Source organism: Numida meleagris, chromosome 1 (genome assembly GCF_002078875.1).
Source record: "Numida meleagris isolate 19003 breed g44 Domestic line chromosome 1, NumMel1.0, whole genome shotgun sequence".
NCBI classification, from domain to species: Eukaryota; Metazoa; Chordata; class Aves; order Galliformes; family Numididae; genus Numida; species Numida meleagris.
Window position 1 is genome coordinate 59,767,971 of NC_034409.1, and position 26,671 is coordinate 59,794,641.

At 36.3% G+C, this 26,671-nt stretch overlaps 1 protein-coding gene across 5 annotated transcripts in view; it reads right to left on the reverse strand.

The window, feature by feature from the left end:
* FGD4 (FYVE, RhoGEF and PH domain containing 4) overlaps positions 5,876–26,671 on the reverse strand; it is a 114,594-nt gene continuing 93,798 nt past the window's right edge. For all 5 annotated transcript variants that reach the window (XM_021388984.1, XM_021389007.1, XM_021388996.1 and 2 more), the window contains exons 7-17: positions 22,842–22,998; positions 21,555–21,693; positions 20,677–20,735; positions 19,901–20,047; positions 18,446–18,618; positions 15,723–15,753; positions 15,453–15,548; positions 14,932–15,057; positions 12,933–13,073; positions 11,834–11,974; positions 5,876–11,648 (exon numbers count right to left, since the gene is read on the reverse strand). In XM_021388984.1, coding sequence (XP_021244659.1) covers positions 11,391–11,648; positions 11,834–11,974; positions 12,933–13,073; positions 14,932–15,057; positions 15,453–15,548; positions 15,723–15,753; positions 18,446–18,618; positions 19,901–20,047; positions 20,677–20,735; positions 21,555–21,693; positions 22,842–22,998 — 1,468 coding nt within the window. In that variant the 3' untranslated portion in view covers positions 5,876–11,390. The remainder of the gene's footprint in view (positions 11,649–11,833; positions 11,975–12,932; positions 13,074–14,931; positions 15,058–15,452; positions 15,549–15,722; positions 15,754–18,445; positions 18,619–19,900; positions 20,048–20,676; positions 20,736–21,554; positions 21,694–22,841; positions 22,999–26,671) is intronic.

Sequence of the window (26,671 nt, forward strand, 5' to 3'; positions counted from 1 at the left end):
ATTTTGTCTATAAAATCTGAAGTAGACAGATCAATATGTCTTCGGTTTTATAAATGTTACTTGAAACCAGATTATTTTATTTACATTATACCGTATAATATTTTTTTTGTGTGTGCTATCAAGTAAAATTCTCAGCTGCAGCAACATCCTGCGATAGTAAATTTCATGATCTGATTATGCACATTGCAAAAATCAGTTTGGTGTTAGCTTTGAAATTCTCATGTCCTAATTTCACCATAAACTTCCTTGTTTTTATGTCTGAAGTCAGAACAAAACTGACAAAATTTCCAGTCCTCCTTCTCCATGGTATGTATTTCCTCACACAGTTTTGCATTGTCATTTGCTTCTATTAACTGAGACAGCTGGAATCTCCTTATACTGACATACTGGGAAGAGTGGACAAGTCATCTGCCATTTAATGACTTCATACCAGACAAGAAAACCACAGGCTACCATGACAGTAAAGGGTATTTCCTTGCTGTCATATTTGTCTATAGGAAGATATATTTGATAACCACACTTTAAAGTGTCAACGATGTAATGTAACATTTACAGTGTGTACATAGCCATGCTACTTAGTACTGTACAAAGAGTATTGGCAAAATATTTTTGCAAATTATTCCTTAGTAGTGCCACCTTTTGTAATCATGTAATATAGAGATTATATAGAGAATATATAATAATAATATAATAATATAGAGATATGGGTCCAGCAGAGCCTGATTTTTATGTGAAGTGAAACTGAATTATGTTTTTGTATCCTTCTGAGACGCTTTATCACAGCTGTAACTGCATAGGTCACTATGAAGGTAATGTCTCCTATTTATTTCCATGGAAACTACAACAGATACTAAGAGCACAAGAACACTATATGATAGGGCAAATTCTCAGCTACAAAACACTGCTTTTCAACATAGGCACTACCATGAGCTACACATTTTTGCCAGCAATGAATAAGGGCCTGCATGCCACACTCACGAAAATCTGCACCAGTGGAAGTGACCCTCTGCTTCACAGCTGCTATGACGGCATCACTGCTAGGAAAATGTTCCCCACACAGTCCATCTTTCATTGGCCCAAACAGATGGAATTCAGAAGAAGCCATATCCAGACTATACAGTGAGTACAGGAGGACAGTCTGGGATAGGATGGCAATGAGCTCCACGGTCTTCAAACTCGTATGGACTATGACATGATGGTGTTGCAAGAGAAGGCTGTCTTCTTCCCTGGCCTGACTCTGGAAGCTTGAGCCCTCAGCTTAGTCAGTGTAGTACTGTAGGAGTAAGACTTGATGGTTTGCCTGAGTTCCAGGAAATCCGGAAGGATCACCCTTTTCCCATACCAAAAGACAGCGCACATCACTTTACCCACTGAGTGATGCATCTTGAACTTTTGCTTCAGCGGGGAATTCCCATCTCACTAGCTCTCCACGAACTGCTGTTCTGACTCTGGCTCACAGTGGTGAAAACACATCCTGTCATTGGAAGTTACATGATCCTGGAACCTGGAACCTTCAGCATACGCTGTTCTTTCTGTTCCTGCGTCAGCACTCATGGGAACCCCCTGGCACAAACTTTGTGATATTCCGATGTTGCTTGCAGAAACAATAGCAGCTTTTAGGTTAAGGAAGGGACAGGAACAGAAACCAAGAGAGAGAGGGCAAACCAAGCATTTGGAGTTTGATCAATCAATAACAAAGGCGGAGAATTCTGATAAGAGTTTCTAAGACATCAGCATTTCTGAAAAGGCCAATGAGAAGTAACAGTTTTGGCTGGAGATAAAAAATAATCTCTGTATCAGCTTACACTGCAGTACCAGAGCACTTCCCCCCTATGTCCCATCCTCGGTTGGGGTGGCCAGACTCCAGGGAATAGCAAACAGAATAGTAACAGTTGCTTCAATGTATGATTTTCACTCCTCACTAGTAACTGGACAGATAGGTGCATCTCCAGGGAAGGTGCATTGCGTAATCTCAGAATCGGCTTTGAATGGTGATATGAAATGTGAATGCACAGTAGTAAGTCACTAATCTCTTAGTTCCTACAAAACCAGTTTCTGTTTCCTCGTCCACTTTGCTGATATTGCCAACAATCAACCTTAACACGTCTTACAGGACTTCATTAGTCAAAGGATGGATAGAATAAATAAGCCTTTTCCCAAGCTCATTTAATGTAGAAAATTTGGGAATTTTTACTTGGCAATTGCCCAGATAATTGTAGATGCTTTAGTTTTGTCTTTTTGATAGAAGTCTTTTGCTTATTCAATACATCTCATGCTATTGAGCAACCAGAGGAATAAACGGAAAGTAGAATGAATTCCAAGGATTTCTTCCCTACAGGTTTTATTGGCTTAATTCAGAGAGCACATATTTCATAAGAGAGCTTGAAAGGTGATATGGAAATACCCACAAGGAAAATTTCTGATGGAGTCTGCCAAGTGTAGAAACAAAAAAATTACTGCTGCTTCCATAAGGAATAGTGTGCAGTCCAGTTTTAAGCTGAATGCCCTTTAATGGGCCAACGTTTTGGGAACGGTGGTAATAATCTGTCTGCTCTCAAGAAAGACACCTTTGATTGGAAAATAAAATGCACACTTGGTTAGCATTCAATTGTACAAAGGTAACCAGAAAGGAAAGGAAAAATATACCCCATCGAGGAATTAGGAAGCAACAGATTTTCTGGCATTCAGGAGCACTTGAGCTTGTAAATTCTATTTCTGCATCTATTATTTTAAGCAAGATTGTCTCCTGTGGTCCTTTTTGGCCATATGTTAAGATAAAATAGTATGCCAAGAAGAACACTGTCATTTATTTATTTATTATAATACATTCTTTCTTACGCATGCTCCTTCTTATACTGTGATTGGCACTATTTTAAACTGGAAATATAAGGATTGAATGCATATGATTTATGTCATCACAGTCTGTGTATAAGACTAACAGATACCTCTAGTGCCTGATTTAGTGGTTGACAGCCCTGTCCGCAGCAGGAGGGCTGGAACTAGATGGTCTTTGAGGTCTCTTCTAATCCATGTGATTCTATGATTCTATGATCTACCTCAGCTTTTCAGTTCAGGAGAGATTTGTAAATCTGAAGTGGACCTGATGTCTTTACCTGCCATGCCTTAGGACTAGAGAGTTGTCTTGGATTGCATCAATGAAAGCCTTTTCATACAAAATAGAACTGTAAGATGTACCACCACAAAAAAAGCATTTAGTCAATAGGGCCACCTAAGTGCCAGCCTGAAACTGAATTCCAAAATATAACATAGGTCTTTTGTAAGTGCTGCTGGCCTTGAGCTAAAAGATTTGGATTCCCTTTTACAAGCTGAGAAATATGCGAGTAAGCCAGAACAGGCCATGCAGGTAGTTCTACATAGCTATGCTATAGGTCTAAACTGAATGATGATTGTAATCTTGTCTTCTTCCATCACTGGGTCATTCATTAAATTTCACAGAGTGGAAAGGCTTCTCCATGCAGTAGCAATCAGTGTCAAGCCCATTTCTTTGAGGCAGGACACTTATCTAGGGTTTGGAAAAATGAGTGGGACATGCTGTATTAAAACATTCTCAAAAGAGAACACACATACTGCCTTACTTTAGAATGCAGGCTCGTCAACTCAGAGATACAAGTTCAGTATCCAGCAGACCCAATAGAAAGTTCATTTCCACATTCCCCATGCAAGAGTGCTGAGATCAGCTGCCTCTGAGAAGGCGCAGATGAGAACATGAGGCTATGGAAGACCAAAGAACAGAGAGAGTAATCCTAGGTTCTGCTCCCAAGGCCGTTTCTCTTTCTTCAATTATTGGCTATTTTAATATCACAAATGCACAAACCAAATCTAGACAAGTCTGGAATCTTCAAGTTATGTAGGATGGTGCAGAGGAAATTTCATGTGAGGAGTTCAGGGATCTAGGCCTTCATTTACCACCCGCTAAGTCATACACTGCATTTTTAGCTGAGGTGCTATTCCATAAGGAGATGTCTTTGATAGTGGAGATCTCCCTCATATAGCAAAGAAAAACATATTGAGATTTAGACTTAAATTCTCAATGAATTCTCTTGATGAGATCCTGATTACTGGAGATTACATGGGTTCCGACTAGTCGTAAGAATCATTAAAGCAAACAGACAAACCAACAGAGTGTTGTTAACAACTGCAAAATTTACTGGGGTATGTGATGGATTCTTCGTAGCTTAAGAACATAATCAGGAAAAGTCATTTGAAAAATATCTTGTAACACAAAGAAATGTGAGAGTTTGTGATAGACAAAGGTAGCACAACCTGCTCATGACTCTAGAACACTGTGTTTTAAAATAGACGTGGCAACACAATCATGGAGTAGATCTTAGGCAAATAAACTCTGCTGGGTGTATCCTGGTCTACCACATGAACCAGATCTGACAGGGATAAAGCTGTTATAAATGTCTGGTGCGTTGGGCCCAAGAGGCAGATGTAAGAGCATTAATCATAAGGTCCTTCCTCTTGTTCATTAGAGACACCACAGCACCTTCCAGACCAATCTCTTTAAAACAAAAAAGTTTCAAGTATTCTGTTTATGAAAGGCTCCCACGTCTGGAAGCACACACATTCCCACAGAATTGTTCTTGGCATTGAGGCAGTATTAGTCAAGCTCTTACCTTGACTCAGAGGAGACAATGTCTACTGTCCATACCAACCCTCTGCTTGATAAGACTCCTGAACAATTTTCTACCAAGTAGACATACCAGTGCTTATTAAGCCTGCCAACATAAAGGAATTAATTAGGAGTTATGATTATGGATTTCCTGTTGTCTGAATTTTATCGTTGTTTTCTCATTAAAGTACATTCTAAGGAAAAATCTTTTTGTCTCCATGTAGAACGCATTGCATTCTGTTTAACCTGAGGAACACAAAGGTTTTGAAACAGAATTAATCACAAAGGGACATGAAGTCACAAAAATTATTGAGAAAAATATTGAGAGGGAAGGCTTACTTTCTGTGGTTCATCAGAACTTATTTCAAATGTGAATTTGTTTCTGGTGTTTGCAAAGAGAAGAAAAAATAGGAGCTAAACAAAGTTCAGCTCATTCCAGACAGGAGCTAACAAATTAACACTGTTAATATTCCGCTTTATTTTTTGGGAAATCTTTCTGAAACACTGGACCCACCTGCAGAAGAACTCCAAGAACGTATCAGATACAATCAGAACAGGTTCACTGTGCACAGAGATAATGAAATTGGAGGCTATAACAGATGGTTCTGTTAAGTCACCCTTAGAAAAGGTCTATCTGCTGTTAAATAGCCCTTCAGTAGGCAGAATGTTTGCTCAGCTAGTGAATGAATTCAAAGAATCTAAGTTGTCTGTGCTTAGGATCATAGTCCTGCTAATTAATGGGTTGGTTTTGTCTCACTACTTCAATTCAGTGCCCAAGAAATAACACTGAGGAACTGCTGAATGTCTTGTTTCTCCCCTTTATTCAGAGCAGCACTTGAGTAGCAGTAAGAGTGCTGTGGGGCTACACGGAACTTTTCTGGACTTGGTTGCTCATTAAGTACTCTCGTAGCATCCCCATCATCTGAGAGAAAATCATTATCACCATTATATAGCTTTGGATGTAAACTGTAAAGGATTGCTGAGACAACATCTTTGTTTTCCCAGTCTAAGATATCATAGCATTAAACACAGCTCTTTGTGTATTTGGAATATATCTTCCACTCCCTTGTGTTGTGGAGTAGCCAGCACTTTGGCAAATTAGGTAATGCTGTTCCCAAACGTGGGTCCTCACCATCACTTGTGCAACTGGAAATGCAGTTTTCGTCAGCAGGATAAATAAATGGTAGGTGGACAAAAGCAACCGACCACGAGAACAACAAAAAAGTATTCAGCCAACAATACTTATTTAATGATGCTTTTATTTTACAGGATTTTTTTTTCTAAGTATTCAATGGAAATTAAAGTGCTTACTTTTTACAATTTTCCACCCACCTTAAAACCAAATATACATATATTACAGAACATATATACAATATCTGCAATTATTTTACATTCATATATTTTTGACCATAAAAATGACCACTTACATTTGCACAACTTCGAATGGCATTTAAATCTCACCTTTTAAATATTCTTCAGTTTACTGCAAAACCAGAATAAATGTACACCTCTTCCAAATATTACTATTTTTACAAACAAAAAGTGTTTTCTCAATTAAAACCAGAAATAATGTTTTCATCATAAAGGGGAATTACAGTGCATAGCCTGTAATTCTGATGTCACATTACAGCTGATCCAGCTCCCACTAAAAGTAACGTATTAATCTGCCTTGAGTGCTGTAGAATGGAGAACGTGCTAATAGAAAAAGACAAACAGTATTTCTATTGCAAACAGTTCCTTGCATCCAACAAATCCGCCTTCTTTCTTGAAATTCTTAGGGCACATTATTGCAAAAATGCTTTGACACAATTCCCCCACTTTTCCTGAATATTTTTACCATGCTTAATGAATCTACAAAGGATGAACTCTAAAGCAACGTAGGCTGGTGTTACACAGGGTCTGAAAATTCGTTTTATTGATAGAAATCTGCTGAAATTTTAATAGAGAGAAAATACATTCTACATTCACTTGTGTTAGGATGAAGGGATGAAAGCAGAATGCCATGGATGAATCTGGGCCTAATTGTAATCACAGCGTTTAATGGGAAGCAGACTGAATGCATTCCTGGATTCACTCTTGTTTTGTTTTTACATAGTTGGAATTAGTAATCGTGCCATAGAAGGAGGTCTAATTCTGTTGATTTTTTTCTCCTGAAAAGCATACTCAACGCAGTCAATAGAGATTATACTTTGAATGCACCAGTGTATTTTTGATTGTAAAGTACTGCTTGAAGCAGGTCTTATGAATAATAGTTTCAAATATTATATACACACACATATACATATACACACAGATACATATGTGTATATATATATGCATTCGTATACAATAATTAAGTTACTAGAATGATCTGTTAATGGAATTTAGGAAGCAATCTGACTAGCAGATTAAAATTCTCATCCACGACACATGCTTCACTAGAGTCCTATAGGTCAGCTATAAGTGTGTTCCTCACACCAACAGGGCCACAGAATGAAGAAAAAATATAGCTCCATATATCTCCATTCAGATTTTGAATAAGAGTACACCACAGATTAAGACTGATCCCCATGTCACCAATGGATTTATCTTAGGATAGTTGACTCTGCCACAGAATTATTTTTCTCCAATCACTTTTTAATGATCAGCTGTCTCCACTCACCCCTACACCAATTATCTCCAAGTGAAACCCCTCTGATGTTCAGCTGAGCACTGTGATTCCAGATGAGATATAGGAAGTCAGCAGGCCTAAAAGTGGAGTAATACTGATTTTCCACCCATGTCTTTATAGAATGTAAAGTAGATTCCACGTGTATTTAAATCTCTGCAGGTATACTAGCTCTAGCAGGTATATGCTAGTTCACACCCGCTAAGGATCATGAAATATATTTACATATACAGCTCTTTTTTTATTGCTTAGAATTATTTCTACATGGAATGTCTATTTTTTTTCTTGAAATCCCTTTTCTTCAGTATAAGGAACCACCGCCATTTGTTCATTTTATTTAATCACGACGTGAAAAGCTGCCCAGTTTTTATATTAGTTGTTTGGTGAGAAGTAGTTAAAAGAAAAAACAAAAAAAACAAAAAACACAATGAATCCCCAAGAATCTGCCAGATGTTTCCACATCCTTTCCAATCATTTTTTTAAAGTGTATATATATTTATCTTTTTTCTCTTGACTCCACTCAGAACTCTTCAGAATATGCATCTATTCTTGACCTCATCTAAAACTTACGCAAGTGGTAGTGTATTTATTCTACTTTTAATCCATGCCTTAGCTTCATCCATATTTTAAAAACGTGAAGAATAATAAGCCTCTTTTATATAAAAGGGATTTCAAGGAGATTTATAAAGCACTTGAAGATAGTTTTGCATAAAAAGGTGCCACCATATTACATGCATTTAAACAGTTGAATATTCTGCTCCAAATAGAAGATAATGTTTTTTTATTCTCAATATCTGTTTTATACATAAAAATTAAACACCGTTTGGAAGAAACAGAACTATTCAGTGTAAAGGGATCTGAAAGTACTAGATGCTATCAGTTTTACAGCAGCTCTTCAACTAAGCACAACTGCCTGATACCAGAAGACAATTTTAGTGGACCTGGAATAATGGTGCAGACATCATAATACATTATTTTTTCTATAGCAGGGGGAAAAATATCATATCCTTATGAAAATATAATATGCTCCAAACAAATATCATGATAAAAATTAAGCCATTGTTCTGTCTGAACACAGACAAAAGCACACAAAACTACTTCACCTGTTTCAAACTGCACTACAGGCTGATCTCTTTCAGCTAGAAGTGAGCACTTCCTGAACACGAGAATGACAAAGTTTAAATAATGCAGCAGAGCGACTCACAGACGTTCATATATTATGAATGAATGCTCAGTTATGTTTTCTTTTCCTCATACACATAGTTTTATGCTAATAAATACTCAAAAGAAACCAACCAAAAAAAACCAGAAACCAGCTGAAAAGGGAACAGCCTGCACCATATCAGAACAATGGCTTTGACTGCTTTGGTCATGACGCTTAAGCCACAGTGCTTAGTACTTAAAATGTTTCCCTTTGCAGTTATAATTTAAAGAAAAAGCTTTGGATATTGCACGTAGGGAGTTGATCTGTGGAGAATGGCATAAAGGTGGTTAAATCTGGAAGCAACTTCTCATACACAGAACATTCAGACATTTGAGTGCTGTTATCTTCTGAGTCAGGACGTAGTAATTCTGACCAAGCAGTTAAGAGAACATGAATGAGTTTTTGCAAGAGTAAATAAAATATTCTCCTGTATAAACATTAATTGCTGAAATAAAACATGAAGCTAAAATCCAAATAAGTAACTACCGATGCTAATTTAATTCCACATTATATGTCCACATGCAGAGCTTAATCTGGGATACACTGAAACCACTGAAGCAGCTTCAGATAGTCAATACCACTATAACAATAAAGCAGCCCAGAAATTGCTGCTTCTAATGTTCTCCTAATCATTTAGCTGAAAATAGGACTTCCTGCTTGGCTCAGAATTAAATTCGCAAGAGCTTTGAGTACAGAATGTACTAAATGATTGCTATTGTTTCACCATATTGGGCATAATTCAATCCATCTTATCTGGGGTCTCTTTTAAGGCAAGTTCACCCCTCAACAACATGAACGTAGGAAGTAATGCTTTTATACATGAGGCTGTATAAAAAGGTGACCCTGCAGATCCCACACGTGCATTGGAGACTCTTTCATAAAACACCCCCTTTCTCAGACCATGGAGAGTTCTCCCTGCCTGTATGAATGTTACCCTATCCCTTGCCAAGACATACACGAGACATATCACACGAGCTAGAGAGACCCAAGTGAAGATTTGATGGAGCTTACCAACACAAATCCTAAACACCTTAAGCTGCCCATAACTAAAGGTGAATACAGCTGGAAGGAGAAGCAACTTAAAATCTCGCAAAGAATTACAGAAGAGCTTGCGCACCAGATAAAAACAATATTAGGATCACAAACATAGTAATCTGAACACGTAGAGCACCCAAGGAGGAATTCAGAACTGACGTGCACAGTAAGCTGCAGAGTCGGCATCCTGCAATGCAATGCTATCCTGATTGTTACCAGCACTAGCGTAAAGCTTTGAAGTCAAAAAGCCATTGTAAATTTTGGATTTGTGCAGGTGAGAGCAAAATCCAGCCCACTAACATGAAGTTGTGACTTTCTTACTGAAGAATGGCAAGTATTGTGTACTCGGGTATGTACAATGCTAAAAGCAAAGCTTACTCTAACAATCCTGCGTTAAGTGCTAAGTAAAATGAGTATTTATTTCTAGTGTTGAAAAAAGAGTGAAGTGGGAGTTTAGTCAATACTTTGTTTGGAAATCTCATTATAAAAAGTGATCACTGAAAGCTGCCCTCATGTTACCAACAAAACTGGGCTTGAGCCTGAGCTCTTCAGCTTCTCATGTTTTAAAATACAGACAGCAGTTAAATTGAGAAGTAACACCTCCTGGCTGCCCTCATGAGAAGTTGATTGTAGAATTCATATACTTCCCTTCCTCGAGATTTGCAGGCTCATATTTCATACTAAATGCATATAAAGCAGTCTCCATATTACAACAGCAACCCCTGGAGATCGCTGTTGTAAATAAATATTACAGTATCTAATCTGCAAAAATCACAATATTTAGGTTCAAAATGTTATTTTGTTCCAATAACCGCAATAACAAAAATACCTGTTCCCAGAAGATTAACAGAATCTGTTGATTATCTCAAGCTGCGCACTGCATTTTAGTAATGAGCTACTGCACTCTTAAAAGATAACAGTGGTAGGACACTGAAGAAAAATGACTATTCCTTTAAACACAACTGGAACTTTTTTGTCCATTGCATGCCACTTACGTTAATGCTATTTTTTTAATGCATAAAAATATCAAGATCATTAAGTGTCAGCTATTAAAACAAATCACTGAACAGTATTTGTTAATTTAGGACAGTTTAATTTCAAATAGAAAACATGCTCTTTAAATAAATTATTCACTAACAGGAACCCAGTCTCAGGAAATAAGAGCAAAAATCAAATATTGTACATTTTAATACTGTACATATATTATATACTTATCATCTTTTATGTATTCTTTTCTAGACTGAAAATTATTATATCGTTTCCTTGATAAATTGAAACTTTAAAAGCCAGTATACCTGTAAAAGCAATTTGCATTACTTTAATTAAAAAGAAACAAATGAATACAACATATGTACAGATCTGTGGAATTCAACCTACAAACTACTTACATTAAACCAATCTATCCCTGTATTTTTAACTACAGATCTATTTTGGCAATGTGGAGGTATATCTTTTATCCTGTTGCAAGTCCTAATACGTACGCAGGAAGCTTCAATATTTGCACTCATAGTGAAAGTAGCAAACATGAACCAAATAGCAACTTTCAAAAAAGAAAATTTGCATCACAATCAACAAGTAGTACAGTAAAGTTAGTAGGTATTTTTAACAGTATTCACATTTTTAAAAAGTCTCTGAAGTGGACCTGTACATCACTTTTTTTGACAGAACATAAATATAAGAGAGAAATCCCTAGAAAGACCAGAATTTTTCCCAAACATAAAGTGCTAAGATATGTATGGTAGTAAGAAGTTGTGTTTTGTTTTTTCTTTTTTTTTTGATTGAGCAAAGAAAGGTTAACAGGTTACCTTTCTTAAAGGTTAACCACAAATTCAATTGAATTTTTAAAACATACCACGTGTTCTTGAGCTTCAGCATTCAGACATTCTAGAAGATTCAGGTTGTTCTTCTAAACTCACTTGCAGTTCATTTTGACATTCTGGTGTCTCACCTTTGACAGCTAAATGGATAACTTTTAACCATTTCTGTTTTAGTTCCTCACTGTCCGCAGCAAAGCTGTGCACAGACTTAGACTGGGTCAGTTTGAAGCTGTGTGGGAGGTCAGCGCTTCTTGGGGTGTCATCCACTGTATAGCCCAGAAGTGGAATTGTAGCCAGAGCTTTAACATCCTAAGAAAAAGGAGAAGTACCTGGTTAGAAACAGCCAATTAATTTGCCTGCCTGCTGAGTTTCATTTACTACACCGGCTGGTAAAAACACTTGCGTCTTTCCTCCGTTACGAAGATATCTGACTTCTCTTCCTCAGATGTCAATGTCAATAATTATTAAAAGCTTTTCTATTTCCTTTTGCTTACCTGTGGAGCACCATACATGTACAGCACAACAGCTTCCTGTTTAGGTATAACACACCATGCTTTCTGCCAGGGCTTTGATTTTTCCATATACTGAAGAAAGCTACATATGACACTATTTCCAGAGACTTCAGCAGATTCAATCTAGGGGATAGCATAAAGCGTAAAAAGGAAGGTAAGCTTTCATTAATAAGGGCTAAAACCCACAGAACAGAAAGGCTGAAATACACCACTAGTCGTAATGCATCTTGGATAATATCTGCAAATGAGCTTGAGCAAATAAGATCATGAATGACCTGACTTATGGAGTTTATACAAGCATTACATACATAGGGTCACAAAATGTACTCTCTAATGCATGTGTAATCTGTTCCTTCTTTCACCAGTAATTTTGAATTACACTCCTCTAGATGGCTAAATATCATTTTTCCTACTACCACTATAGCATTTCACTATATCTTAGTATCTACAATAAGGTTTTATTTCTAAGGTAACATCATGCCAGGCATTGAAATGCTACTAACTGTCCAATATGACAACCATTCTATTTCAGAAACAAAATACTATGACAAGATCCAATGCAAATGTATTCTAAGGATAACAGAAGAATGCAAGCATTAATTCTAGACAGAACATTAGGTGAATTGCTCAGAATCTGAGGGCAGGATGACACACTTCTCAGGTTAAATGCTGATGCTGAGAAGAATAGGAAGAACACAAAGTGATTACATGTTAATACTTCCTTAGCTTGATTTCTTTCCCACCCAGTAGTGATGCAGTCTGGGTGCTGCCACTGAGTAGTCAACTACTCTGTTGTCATGAGATCCAGTATGCAGACAGATGCTTCTTCAGCTACCTTACAAAGCCACCATGCCAAGAAACAGCAGTCTCTTGACTATTTAGTGTGCCAGTGGAGTCCTGTAGCAGTATTGTGACAGACGAATGGTGAAACACATAACCCATCGGATGAGATGAATTTGATCCGTGTACCTTTTATTTCCCTCAAACACAAAAAAAGCCCCACAAGAATGCTACCATTTTTCATCTACCGATGAGTCAAAACTTGCAGTTATGCACATACAATATTTTTTAAATGACATACCTCCAAGATGCCTTTCTTCTTCTTTTCCTCACTATCAGTACAACCCATTATAACATGATAGCAGTCCTTACAAACTTTATTCAATTTATTGCCATCATACTCAAGATGTGCCTTATAATCAGAACATTTCCAGCAAACCACCTTGGAAACAAAAAAAAAAAAGATAAGCAAACATACAAATTGTAAGTATTTATAAAATTTCATGAAAACAATTCAATTAGAAGTTAATATTATTATATCTAATAGCGATGTATTGTTCAATTTTGCAGAAAAAGAAAGATAATGGCTATTATGTCATAGTTTAATTGAAAATAATATCTTTCCAAATTTGTGCCACTCATTCTTAACTCGAAGTGCTTTTCACTATTTACATTACAACTCTGTACAAAATCACATCAGTCTTTCAATTGTACCTGTAAGCTAAAGATAGGAATATAATTAGAATATGGGACAAGCTATGCTGCAGGAAGAGAGTCTCCCATTTTCTCGACACATCAACCTGAAAAGGTACACTCTCCGATTTGTTTCCACATAACCCCTGAAATGTATAACTGGGATGTACTTTTAGTGAGATAAAAACTGAAAGACAGTTTTAACCTGCTAATAAACACTGAACTTACAGTTTCAGAATCTGTTCATGAGTAAATAAGTAAATTCATAAGTAAGTAAATGTTACACTGCTGATATTTCTTTCTACAAAATATTTATGAAAATTGAAATGTAAGAAGATGTGAGTTAAGTTCTCTCATTAGAAATATTTTCCTACAGGAATGTTCCCTCAACTGAAAAAGATGCCCTGCATAAAATAGTGAGTAGAGTAATCTCCGTAAAGTAAGGTAGATGAGTGGACTTGAACAACCCAAAGACCTGAACAAAATTTTATGAAGAGCCAAGGACCTGTAGAAGTAATCTAGATAACTACTCTCAGCCAGTATCCATAGAGAACACTTGGTTCTGTTTCCAGTTATTCACTGCTGGAAAGACACCCTCAATGACCCAAAATAATTCCCAATAGAAACGTATTTTAAAATTAAAATGGACGGAGATGTGATAGAACTGAAATAGGAGTCCAAACTCCAAAAGGGAAATAAGGGGAAAGGTGTGATCTTAAGATTAATGAAGGAGTTTTAAGATAGAACAATCTGGGAAGCAATAAAACAGATGACCACTGTATAATCAATAATTTGTAGGTTCAGAATAAGTCTCTAGTGTTCAGCAAAAAACAAAAACAGAGTTGTGAACGCAATAAGCCTTCACACGACATACGAACATTAGAAAGAAGCCATACAAGGCAACCTGTATCAAAAAATGAAACCTGGGCTTGCACTACCATCTACTGGAGAAAGGAATGGCTGCTGACTGGCAAGACAAAAAAAAAAAACAAGCACAGGATGTTTGCTCTTCTTTTATTAACTTCAGAAAACTCTTTAGTCATACCACTGTTCTTTAATTACTTTAAAGTAACACATATTATTGTAGCCTCACACATGGAAAAATGGCGATAATACTTTCTCCCGACCTTACCCTTCTCTTATGCTTTAGGCATGTTCACACAATTGAACACTGAAATCAGCTGGGAAAAGCTCCAAGATTACCCAAAGAAAATGTTCTAACTGCACCGCTTCATGATCTGCTTGCAAGTAAGAGAGGAGGTAGCAAAATGGGAAATGGAGGCAGACAGAGCTGCCAGAGGTAATGCAGGTTTATGCTAGCTAAACATGGTCTTCAACCTGCTGAGATCAGTGGAGGCCACTCAGATGTAACAGCACAGTCCGTACAGGCACTTAGGATGTTTTCCACAAATGTACATCTTCCTCTGCTGCAAATTACTTTCAAATTTGTTGTGCCAACTAACTTAGACAGAAGATTCTTTGTGGTGCTATCCACAGATTCTCCTTTCAGTCACGAGCACAGTAACAAACAGCCACCAGAAGTCAGCTGGGTGCTTAGAGTCATTTCCAAGCGGGCTCACCTACAATAGCTTGTGTTTTGCACTTACATGTCCACATGCTCGACAGTGGTGCCGCCTTCTTGTCAGTGCATTGAAGGGCTCCTTGCATTTCATGCACATGGTTACTTCATTGTCTCGGATCCACCTCGGTGCTCTCTTCCCAAGCTCAGCGTTCTGAAGAGGGTAGGGGAAGGACGGGAGGATAAAAAAAACAGTTGTACAGAAATAGAGAAAATAATTATTCTCTTCCTCTGGAAAGGAAATGGCAAAACACAGTTCTAGATGCATTTTGAAACCTATGCAAGAAATAACAAAGAACACAGTCAAAAACGATTATGCATGAATGAATGGATACTCTGTTACGCATTTCCAGAAGAAAAAAAAAGAGACTCATTTATAAGATTTGGCATTATGAAGAAAAATAATTACCAGCAAAATGACTACTTTGTACTTTTTTTGCTATAAGGATGATTAGTTGGGAAACAAAGCTTCTTATGATTCTTTTTTTCCAGCTATTTAAGAACAAAATGGGTACTAGTAGGGTGAACAAAGGAATAAAAGCAACTTACAGAAACCTCCACAGGCATGTCTTCATATTCCTTAGCAATAGCATTTCTGAAAGTTTCGTTCCTCTGCTGAAAAGCTTCTATGGTATTCTGAAGTGCCTAGGAAAACAATGGAAAAACTCCTCAAATACACTGCACTTTGAATGGATGGTCTGCATTCTGACCATTTATTGATTAGCAGAGGGACACTACAGCCAGAAAACACAAATATTGCTTTTTGATCGCTTCAGTGAAAATGCATTAAAAAATAAATAAAGAATGTAGAGAGTTTACCTTTATCCATTCTTCCTTGTCTTGTTCAGAACTAAAAGAAATATTTGACACATTAGTCCAAAACTAGTTCAGAAAACATTTCACTATCAGCAACTTCCTGAAAAAGCCAAGAATCTGAATCAATTTTCATTAACTGAAAATAAGACAACACTGCTCATTAACTGTCCAACTAAAACAAACAAACAGAACAACCTGCAAGTAGTAGGATTTCCATTGTTGATTACGTCTTTTGTTTTTTAAAGAGCAGGACAGAAAGGAAAAGAGGAAAACGCAAAATATTTAGGTGTAGGTGTTTTTGTGTTCTCTCATTTCATGCACTGCTAAGTTCACATCAACACATATTTCTCCTGTGTATCTATCTACCAGATCTTCATCCTCAGCAAAAATAATTTTCTTTCTAATTTTGTTGCTTTGTTTAAATTTTTCTAGAATGGCAATAATAATATCCAATTGAAATAAAAGGAAAATTCTTTAATATTATGAACCAGACAGCTGACTTTTCCTTTTAACATGTTTGGGTGGATTATAGATGACTTAACAGTAAGTACAGACAAGACATACAGATGAAACAGATTTGTCAGAGGAAAAGTATTAAGCTCTGACCTTGTACGACAGACTTTTCTTTAAAATACATCAATAGGACTTCGACATTCAAATCTTTAGAAAAGTAACTTATGTCAAAGTAGTAGTGCCATTAGAAACTATGGGACAGTACTGGTAACTAATACAGTTTATCCATAAGCTTTAAGTCATAAAGATGAGAATTAGCACCAAAACAGATCTCTCTCTTTCAAAGTGATGGTCGACCTGGGCAACAACGTGGGAAAAATACTGCTGTAGCCATATGTCTGACATGCAAAATTTTAATTTATAATGGATTGCTACGAAGGATGTGAAAGACAACTTTTACAAAGCCTCAATAAAAATGACTCTTCACACATTGTTTTGCAGTATTACAGCAATTTGTAAGGTAGCAGAATCCATAACAAGTATTTCCCATTCCCACCTACCATCTGTACACCAGGCAGAAAAACTTATAAGCAGCCAAAATAGTTCTCCTTACCTGCTCACACTAAAAAACAAAAGCTGAGCTATTTAACACCATACAAGATTAGCAACCTCTCAAAGAAATAATTTACCAGCTATTTAAAATTACTGACGGAAAATACACTCAGATAGTATGCAGAAAAATAAATAAATAAAAGCATACTAGTAAAGAAAATTCCAAGGGTAAACAAAGCATTGTAATGAAGTTAATAAAAACTCCTGAATTAAGGATACTAAGGTACAGAGTACACAAATTACTCATATAGTAATCAAGACTTGAATAATCTACTTTAATAACATTTCAGTTAGTACTTATTTTTTTCATAATTTTGTACAGATTTAATGCATTCTAAAAATGTTCATAAAACAAAACATAAAGATGGCTACTTCTCACACTAATGCAATAACCTAAATTACTGATAATTTGGGAAAGATACCAAAATAATCTTACTTTGTTGCAGCTTCCTTCTTCCAAGTAAAAAGTACTTCACAATCGTTACAACAAGATGCTGTTTTACACCACTGAAGTAGATATGTGGCATAACTGCTTGCCAAATACTTAGCAAGAAACCATGCATCAATTGATAATGGAAGTGACCGAGAGAAAAAAAAAACCTTATCCCAGAAGTCCTGCAGATTTGAGTGGAAAGCTTTTTCCTGCCATTTTTTCAAATTGCATATTTATTGTTGTATAGAATTTCAAATTAAATTATAGAGTAGGCAGATTGCTATGTGCTGTTCTACTTTTGTATTCACTGCTGTTACTCTTAAGTATTTTTCCATAAAGAAAAATAGCTTGCAAGTTTTAATTTGATAGCAAGCTAGAGTCTGTCCCCACATATATGGTGTAGACCCAGTACTGTATCCACCAGAGACATCCTTATAAAACTTCAATGACATCCTGACTATTATGAATAAGATCTTTAAGAAGCTCCAACAGGGTAGGTGGTTGTTAAACTTGCCCTACTTTATTTGAGGTAGCATAGACAGGAAAATTTAGTCTTTGCAATGCAAAAAGAAGAAATAGGAATGTAGCCCAGCAAGAAAGGGTTGAGAGGACTAATAAAAAAAAAGTGGAAGGGTGCCATTTTGAAGAGTGCAATTGGAAGGAAAGGGCCAAAGAACTAAAAGAAGAATTTGCCTTTCAGAGTGATATTAATCCCCAGAATCAGAGGAAAATAAACAAACTGGAAACAGATCTGAGGAATGGAGGAAAGCAGGTACCTATCTACCGCTGTAGAGAACTACATTCTGGGGACATATCCCCACCAGGGAGTTTTGTTGGGTGGATGCGTCCTGAGCTGAACGGATCCATTTGTACCATGGTGGTTCAAGTACCAGAGACAGCAGCATTGCCCAGATTAATACTCAGTGTCCCAAAACTCCTGATGAAGCCAGACAGATTGCCTTTGCGTACACCAATCTCAATTTTCCAGGCAGCTCACTCACAACTATCTTGGATATTTCAGCAAGGAAAGACAACACGCTATAAGCTGTAGATGCATCTTCCACTCCAAGAGAATCTTAGAATGACAATTTATGCTTTTTGCAGCCTATGTTATTTTCAAAACACGGATATTAAGATGAAACACATTCTATCTTCCTCCAAGTCTATCAGATCAATTTTTGTATGTATAAACTTAATCCCCCATAAAAAGGCAAAAGACTTCTCTTACCTGGCCTGCAACTCCAGCGTTCGCTCTTTTCCAGACACCTGAAAAGTGTGTGGGTATTCTTCATTATGAGTTTCTATAATCTTCATACCATCTATGCCAACTCTGGTTCGAACTGAGAACTTTGATCCCACCAAGCTGAATTTGGGGACGCAGTAGAGCAACATGTTGTTAAACTGGGGAAAAATATAAATACATGGCTTTACATAAACAAAAGCACAGAAAACAGTCAGTTCCTACTGAGAACTGAACAATAGCACAAAGCTAAACTGAATAGGTGAGAAAGCAGGTTCATTTCTGCTTAGCTGATATGCGCAAAGACAAAAGCTGTAATGCAAGACATCTTCAAATATTTTTATGGGATTTAGAAATAAAATTAAATGCCAGGCCCAACAGATATCAGAATAATTGGTCTGTATATACAGCAGTCTTCATAACATTTATGATCTACTATGCTTAGCAACAGGATGAGGGGAAATAGCTTTAAACTGGAAGAAGGTAGATTTAGACTAGATACTAGGAAGTAACTGTGAGGGTGGTGAGACACTGGAACAGGTTGCCAGCAAGGCTGTGGATGCCCCCTCCCTGGAAGCACTCGAGGCCAGGCTGGATGGGTCTTTGAGTAACCTGGTCTAGAGGGAGGTGTCCATGCCTGTAGGAGGGGGGTTGGAACTAGATGATCTTAAAGGTCCCTTCCAACCCAAACCATTCCATGATTCTATAATTCCATGCTCCAAGTTGATATTTTATGCCATTGTATTCCTTTTGGTAGAAAAATAATTCACACGCCTCGGTTCTGCAGAAACTATTCTATATTGCACAGTAAGAACTCTGTTCTTCAAAATATAAATTTATATTTACCTTCTAGCAAAATCACTTAGTATTGTAGAATTTGCAACTAATTTATTTGACAAGGATATTTGTCATTTCTCCAAAAGAAATGAATACTGTGGTCTTACAGTTTTTATTCACTGAAAACCTCAATATCACATGAAAAAAAAAAAAAAAAAAACATGAGCAAGACATATATATCTTCCTTTATTAAAGATTAGATCATTTAATTTTTTATGTAAATGTCTAAGGTTCCAGCCAAGGAAAATGTTTCTTAAATAAGCTCTATTAAATTTAATTCTCTCACATTTTTCCTCATGTTTCCTGTATATTTTTAAAAAGAGAAACTCAAATCCCTTTTGAACTTGTCACCTCTCGTGTTAAGCATGCATCATCTTCATCAGCTGTCAGGCACCATTTGAGGTTCTACTATTCCATGGTTTCTTCTTACGTTTGAAGTGCGGACAAGCAGGAATTGCACTTTAACAACTTACTGCTGATCTTTACTCAAATATCATTAGAGGAAAGGATACTCATTGACAGCAACCAGAAGAGGATTTTCCTCTCTCTTTGGCAAGTCTAGAAAGGCATACAGCCACGCTTGCAAAAAGACAGCATCATACTCACTAGGAAAAGGTGCCGTTCTTGAGCAGATGTATTGCGAGCAGCAAGTTTAAGGATCTGTCCTTCTTTTATCAGTTCATTTGAAGGGTTCACAATGTCTTCCTCTTCTCCCAGCATCTCATATATCTCTAACAATTTCTTTAGATTCTCCTGTTCATTGAAAACACAATTATAAATCCTATTAATTAATAGCACCAATCTTAATGCATTTTAAAGAAAATGCCAGGAGCTTGTGTAAGTCTGGAGAATGTTAGCTTTGTAAAAAATACCATAAATATATAAAAATAATATAATAATATATATATAGCTGGTATATATCGTCAACCATGCAAATTGATAGAGTTGATACAACTTTTAGAAATGTTATGATAATCTTTAAAAATGCTGGTATGTAGAGAGTCTGCATTATGTATTGTCCAAAATTTCAAAATACTAATTAGGTATTTCAGAATACTTAATGAAGTATGCCTATCATATCAGTCTGATAATGGTAAATAAATGGTAACTACTCTTTACAAACATTATTTTTCCACCAACAGAAACAGATGCAACTAGGTTAAGAGTCCAAGATACCATCAGCTGTTTGAACCTGTGCAATACCAAATTTTGTTTATCATCCCCAGGAACTGTATAAATACAGTGTGTAGGAGCAATCACTTGGACATGGGAAACTATTTTTTTTTCCATTTTAGGGAAAATACTCAATTAACACTCCTAGTTTCACTAAATACTCAAATATAGTATCTTTAAAAATGAACACGAAAACAAGAATAATTTACCATTTTCCTTATTGCACTATTAGAGTGGCTTGCTGCAGTGGATATAATTTCAAGGGATTCTAGATAAAAGAAAAACAGAAAGAAAAGCAAAACAAAAAGCTTCATTTTCATCTGTATTTATACTGCACAGAAAAATGGACATTTCTACAAAATTGTTCATAATTTTTACATAAATTACACACTATGATAGATTTGTTACTTTATCAATGAAAACTAACAGAAGTAAAGTGGACAACACAAGAAATTCAGCAACCAAATAGAAATAATAATCAGGAAAGATCAGAAGAGAATTATTGCAGATTACCTTAATGTGAGCTTCAATACTTAGAATCACACTTTTGTGATAGGAACAGTCATGGTTCTCTCACCTCTTTTCACAAAATACTCCAGAATGCTTTTTGCAGTTTTTTTCAGTTCAGACAGCTCATATTACTAATACTTATGATAACATTACTAACAATGAAATACAGAGAGGAAAAACATTGAAAATTGACTTTTCCTTTTCCCTGTAAGAGCTTAAAAATACAATAGACTCTAAATCTTCCCTTTTTTTCCAAATAAAATAAAATACATGTGCATAAAAAAAAATCTGATGAGTAGAAGCAAACAAACAAACAAACAAAAACTTGGGCACAATTCCAAAACTAAAGCAAAACTTACATACTCCAGTAGAATAACTAAAGGCTTTACAGTTTCTATACTAATTTCATCTACTTTTCAATTTTTTTTTCAAATAATTCTACTATTCCACTGAAATGCTACCATTCTTTTCACAGTGGTTTTACTTTTCACTTTTCTTCCCTGAAAATGGTTTTAATTTACAGTATCCTCTTACTAATATCTTATTACCACTATTTTATTGACTAGAAGATATTTACTTTCAGCATCTTTCCAGTCTAGGGAGTCCTGAGGCAATTTCCTTAGGTAGTCCTTTAGAAGCATCTCATAGCGTGGAATGCGTTGTACAGGTTCTAGCATGTGATGTTGCAATGTCAAACTTCCACACACTTTTTCCTTCTAAAAAATTGTAAACATATTTCAGTGTAGTAAGCAAAAATACTATTTTACAAGGATTTAGTAAAATAAAAATTATAATAGATAAAACAAATAATGTATTTTGCAACATGCAGGACAGACCTTCTGAAAAAAAAATACAAAAACTACTTTAACAAAACAAATAGTTAGAAGTTCTTTCCTAAATGTAATTGTAAAAATAATATCCTAAATATTCAGTAGAATGTATAAATGGAAGCCCTAGCAAAAAAGCTCCCCAACTCCAGTGTATTTTAACATCCGTTTTGTAATAACTCTGAGAACAAGACAAAGAGTGTTGAGTTTGTATGAACAGGTGAGGATCACATATTAGAAAAAGTGTCTTAAATGAGCTATAAATGTGTAATTTATCTCTTTGAGGAGAGAATGCTTTCTTTGAGTTTTATTCATACTTCTTGGGGATGTTGTATTATTTTAAGATGCATATTCTTTTCCATAAATTTAGATGTAATTAAAAGATTACATTAAAATACACATAATTGCTTTCCTTGGCTTAGAATCAAAATGCCCTATATTGCAACACAATTTAAGCAGAAATATCTTGCAGTATTTCTAAATGTAGGGTCTGCAGGAGGAAGATATGTACCTGCCTTTCACAGAGAAACCTACAGGGAGCACTACAGCATATGAAACGCACTTTTTGAGAAGAACAATATGTTGCTTCAAGATTCCTCATACCTTTTATGGCTCAGCATTTTCTATTTCAGACCTACTTCCACAGCTTAGTGTTCTGCACAACAGCAGTGGTGTGAGCCAACAGAATACCTGCAGATTCAGCACAAGGATCTAAAGCTGCACTGATACATGATTTTATCCTAAAACTATTTACTTTCAGTATCTACGACAGAATGTATGATTTTTTAGTCTTCTCATGTTTCAGCCTTTATACGCTTGTCCTCTATGATGCAGTGGAAAGTTTGGATTGATGTGGTTATTTATGCATATGTGAAGAGAGAACGAGAAGAAAAATTGCAGCATGAAGTGGACAAAAGAAACCCTTACTTCTAGAGGATTCTGTTTAATTTTCTGTTTAATCCTTTATTCACCTAAAAATCTATACTTTTTTATATATGCTTGTACTACTTGCAGCTCTACATTATTCTCCCAATTACCTGAATTTCCTGAATAATGAATTTGAATTGAGGTGACCGTTCAGTCCATGTTTTCACCAATTCCATTGCGTTATCAAAATTCTTCACGTACTCTCCATACATCTTGAGGAAAGGAGCTAACTTCTGCAGAATATCTCCAATTCTAGGGGTCGTAGTCCTGCAAAGTAAGACAGTGGAATCTCAGAGCAGACAGAAAAGAAGAAAGTCACGCATGGTTATCAAAAAGTTTCAAGTATTTAACAGAGAATCCTTCTGCTTGGAATCACCTTGTGTAGAGTTTCAACACAACCATTAAATAGGAACTGAATAAACATGGAAAGATTTTTTGCATTCTCTTTGGTGATGCGTGAGCATTACAGATCAAGTGGAACACTAAAGAACAGAAAGCTATTTACAATGAAAAGTTTGAGAGTCTTTGTTTACAAAACACAATGTAAATTATTTTACTTGTAGTTCCTCAGAAGCATTATATCATCTTACACTTCTCTGGACATACTTTACCCTCAGTTAAAACCTGTGGTTTTGTTTGAGGACCAAACCCATATTTTAGAGCTTCCCTTCAGTGCTCAGTACAAATACACACATTCACAACTTTAAAAATTATTATTTATTTGAGAAAATGGATAGAGTAGTGAGAATACCTGGGATCCCAGTCTTTTGTGGTAACTTTCCCACATTCTTCCCAATTATTGAGGGCATCTTAAAACAAAACAGAATAGTACAGAAACTAACTGAAGGACAGGCACAGAGAAACTGTACTCTGTGTGCACAGAAAGCTTAACAGCACACATGCATCTCTCAGAACTGCAATATAAAATGCATTTCATATCTTGTTTTCAAGTACTCATTCAGAAATCCATTATCTCTGGATTTCAAGGGCAGGCTGAATCAGGCCTTGGGCAACCTGATCTAGTGGGTGGCAGCCCTGCCCATGGCAGTTGGGTTGCAACTTTAAGGGGAAATGACTGTTAAGGTCCATTCCAACCCAAGACATTCTGTGTTTCTGGGACTCTGAAAGTCTCTATAACTGAGAGGAGATTTTAGCAAGGTGGGGTCCATTCTCCCCAGGCACTAGTGGTAATGGCCTCAACTTGCACCAGGAGAGGTTCAAGTTGGATATTAGGAAGAATTTCTTCTCAGAAGGAGTGGTGAGGCATTGGAACAGGCTGCCCAGGGAGGTGGAGGAGTCACTGTCCCTGGAGGAGTCACTGTTCAAGAAATGTGTGGATATGGCACTGAGGGACATGGCTAGCAAGCATGGTGGTGATGGGTTGGGGTTGGACGAGATGATCTTAGAGGTCTTTTCCAACTTTAATGGTTCTAAGATTATATACAGTCAGAAATCAACACTGTGTAGCGGCTGGAAGAGAAGCAACTTTCTACAATTACTCTGCACCCTACTCTGCCACACCACTGCTCCAAAAGCTGTTTAGAAGGAAAAGTTACTTGAATAGCAAACACTGGCAGGCTCAAGAAATAAAACTTCACATTGTTTTGTAGATACAAAAACACTTCCTATTTTGGTGTTATCAGACCCTAGTGCTATTCACCTAAGCATTCTAAAAAAAACTAGAATTAAATAGTTGAGACTTCCTAAACATGGAAGTTAAGCAGAAGTCTGTAAAAATTCACACAGCCAAGGTGATTCCAATATACGAGCTAACAGGTATCCAAATGGAATTGAAAGTTGTAGTTTCAAATTAAAGCAAAAATCACATCAGTAGGTCAGTTCTGAAATCGCCAAAGAATGCTAGAGTCTAAAACACTGTGCTGAATAATTTGTCCACGAGAAAATCCCAAAAAAGTCCAGAGAATATCACACTGTGTTCTTATATTCTTCTTCAGGTATTTGTTATTGGACATGCTTGGGTACAACAAAAAAAGATTCAGATTTGTATTCTGACTTGGAATTGCCATTATGCTCTGTTTTGCTCTTTTCATGGGAAGTATATTGCACAGTTTTCAAGCCATATGTTGTAAGAGAGATATTCAGCTCCAGCTGTTGCTCAGCTCATTCAATATGCCATTACCAAACAATTTCATTTTCACTGGATAAGTTTAAACACACATGGCCTTTTATTCTAAAAAAATAATCTGCTTCTGCTCTCTTTCCCAATTTCAAGAACTCTACATTTTTACTTTAAGTATTCAAAACCAACCAAAACTCAGGGAAGGTGTCAGAATTTTTATGGGAATTTTAAACAGAAGTAGTGCATACAAATACCAATACTACAGTATTTCTATTTCTAGTTAAGGGAACTGCTGGGAAAAGCAAATTCTGTATCTGGCAGAGGATGTTGTGCCAGGCAGTTCCAACAATAATCAGAAACCATTCTCTTAAGCCACACTCTTTCTTCCATCTTCTCCCAAAAGCATAATGTTTTTTGGACAATTAAATAATCTGTCTCACACACAGCACAGAGGTTTTTCCAAGCAGCTGCTTACAATGCAACTTGCTAGTTTTGCACCATGTCGTAGCTCACCTGCGAAAGTACTTACAAACCTTTAAAGCTAGGTAATTATATACACAGAATTAGCGTGCAATTTAGCATTTTGCAAAGCTAGCACGATCCATCTTCTGTGCTGAATCCAGAGCAAGATATTGAGAGTACATCGTGAAATTAATTTCAAATACATACAGCACTGACAAAATGTAGTGTATGCTGCTTTCAAAGCATCATTATAATAAGTTAAACTCCACATCTCATGATTATGCAGTCTATTTCCTATCAGATTTTTTTCAATTGTTCAGATGAAGAGAATGGATTTGTTTTGTTATTCTGGAAGGAACGTAAGAAAAAGGCTTAAACTTTGTTGTATTTCATGATATTCAGGTTTTATTTGCTTTCCTGCATTACAGACAGTACAGGGCTACCATTGTTTGCGCATGGTAACTACTCCTACTTTAAAAAATCATCATTTTAAATGGGAATTATTTTACACAGAAGACATGCAGCTCGTTGTCTAGAGTACCAATTGCAGGGTTGCAGATTTTTCAAGTTATAATAAGGTATTATTCCTTGGTTTTTTTGTGTGTGATTTTTAGACAAGGTTTTATATGAGTGCATAACCAGAAAAGGTATCTGGATATTCAGTGAAATTTCTCATTATAAACCCAGGAGTCAAAAAGGTGCTGAGGTGAAACAACTGAATGAAATAATGGGACAAAAAAAAATGTATTCATTTAAAAAATTTTTGTTGTTGTTGTTAAAATGAGGTGTCTTCCCAAATACGATAGGGAATCAATGGTACGGGATTTTAAAAAATTTATTTTATTTTTTTTAACAATTTCCTAAGATAGACCAGAAATACCTGGCCATATTTTAGTATCTCCAGAATCCCATACACCAAGGAAGGATAAAGATACTATACAATAGTACATGAGCACATTAGAGACTATATTTACACATCTTCCTTGCTGCAAATATTCTTGATTTAGTTTTCTGTTTGAAATTAAAACCCCAAACACAAATTAAGTATTCCACTTTACTACTGAAAGCAATAGTAAGAAAAGTTACTGTGCTGGAGACCAGTGACAGAATGTAAGGAAACCATACAGAGCTGCAATGGGAGTGGTTCAGACTGGATATCAGGAAAAATTTCTTTACTGTAAGGGTGGTCAAACACTGGACGAGGCTTCCTGGAGAGGTGGTTGATGTCCCCTGACTGCCAGCATTCAAGAGACATTTGGATAATACCCTTAATAGTATACTTTAACTTTTGGTTAGTCCCAAAGTGGTCAGGCAGTTGGACTAGATCTATTCTTATCTCTGTTTTACAAGGGCAGCACAGAACAAATACATCCACTTTGTCTCAATTTTTTGTTATGT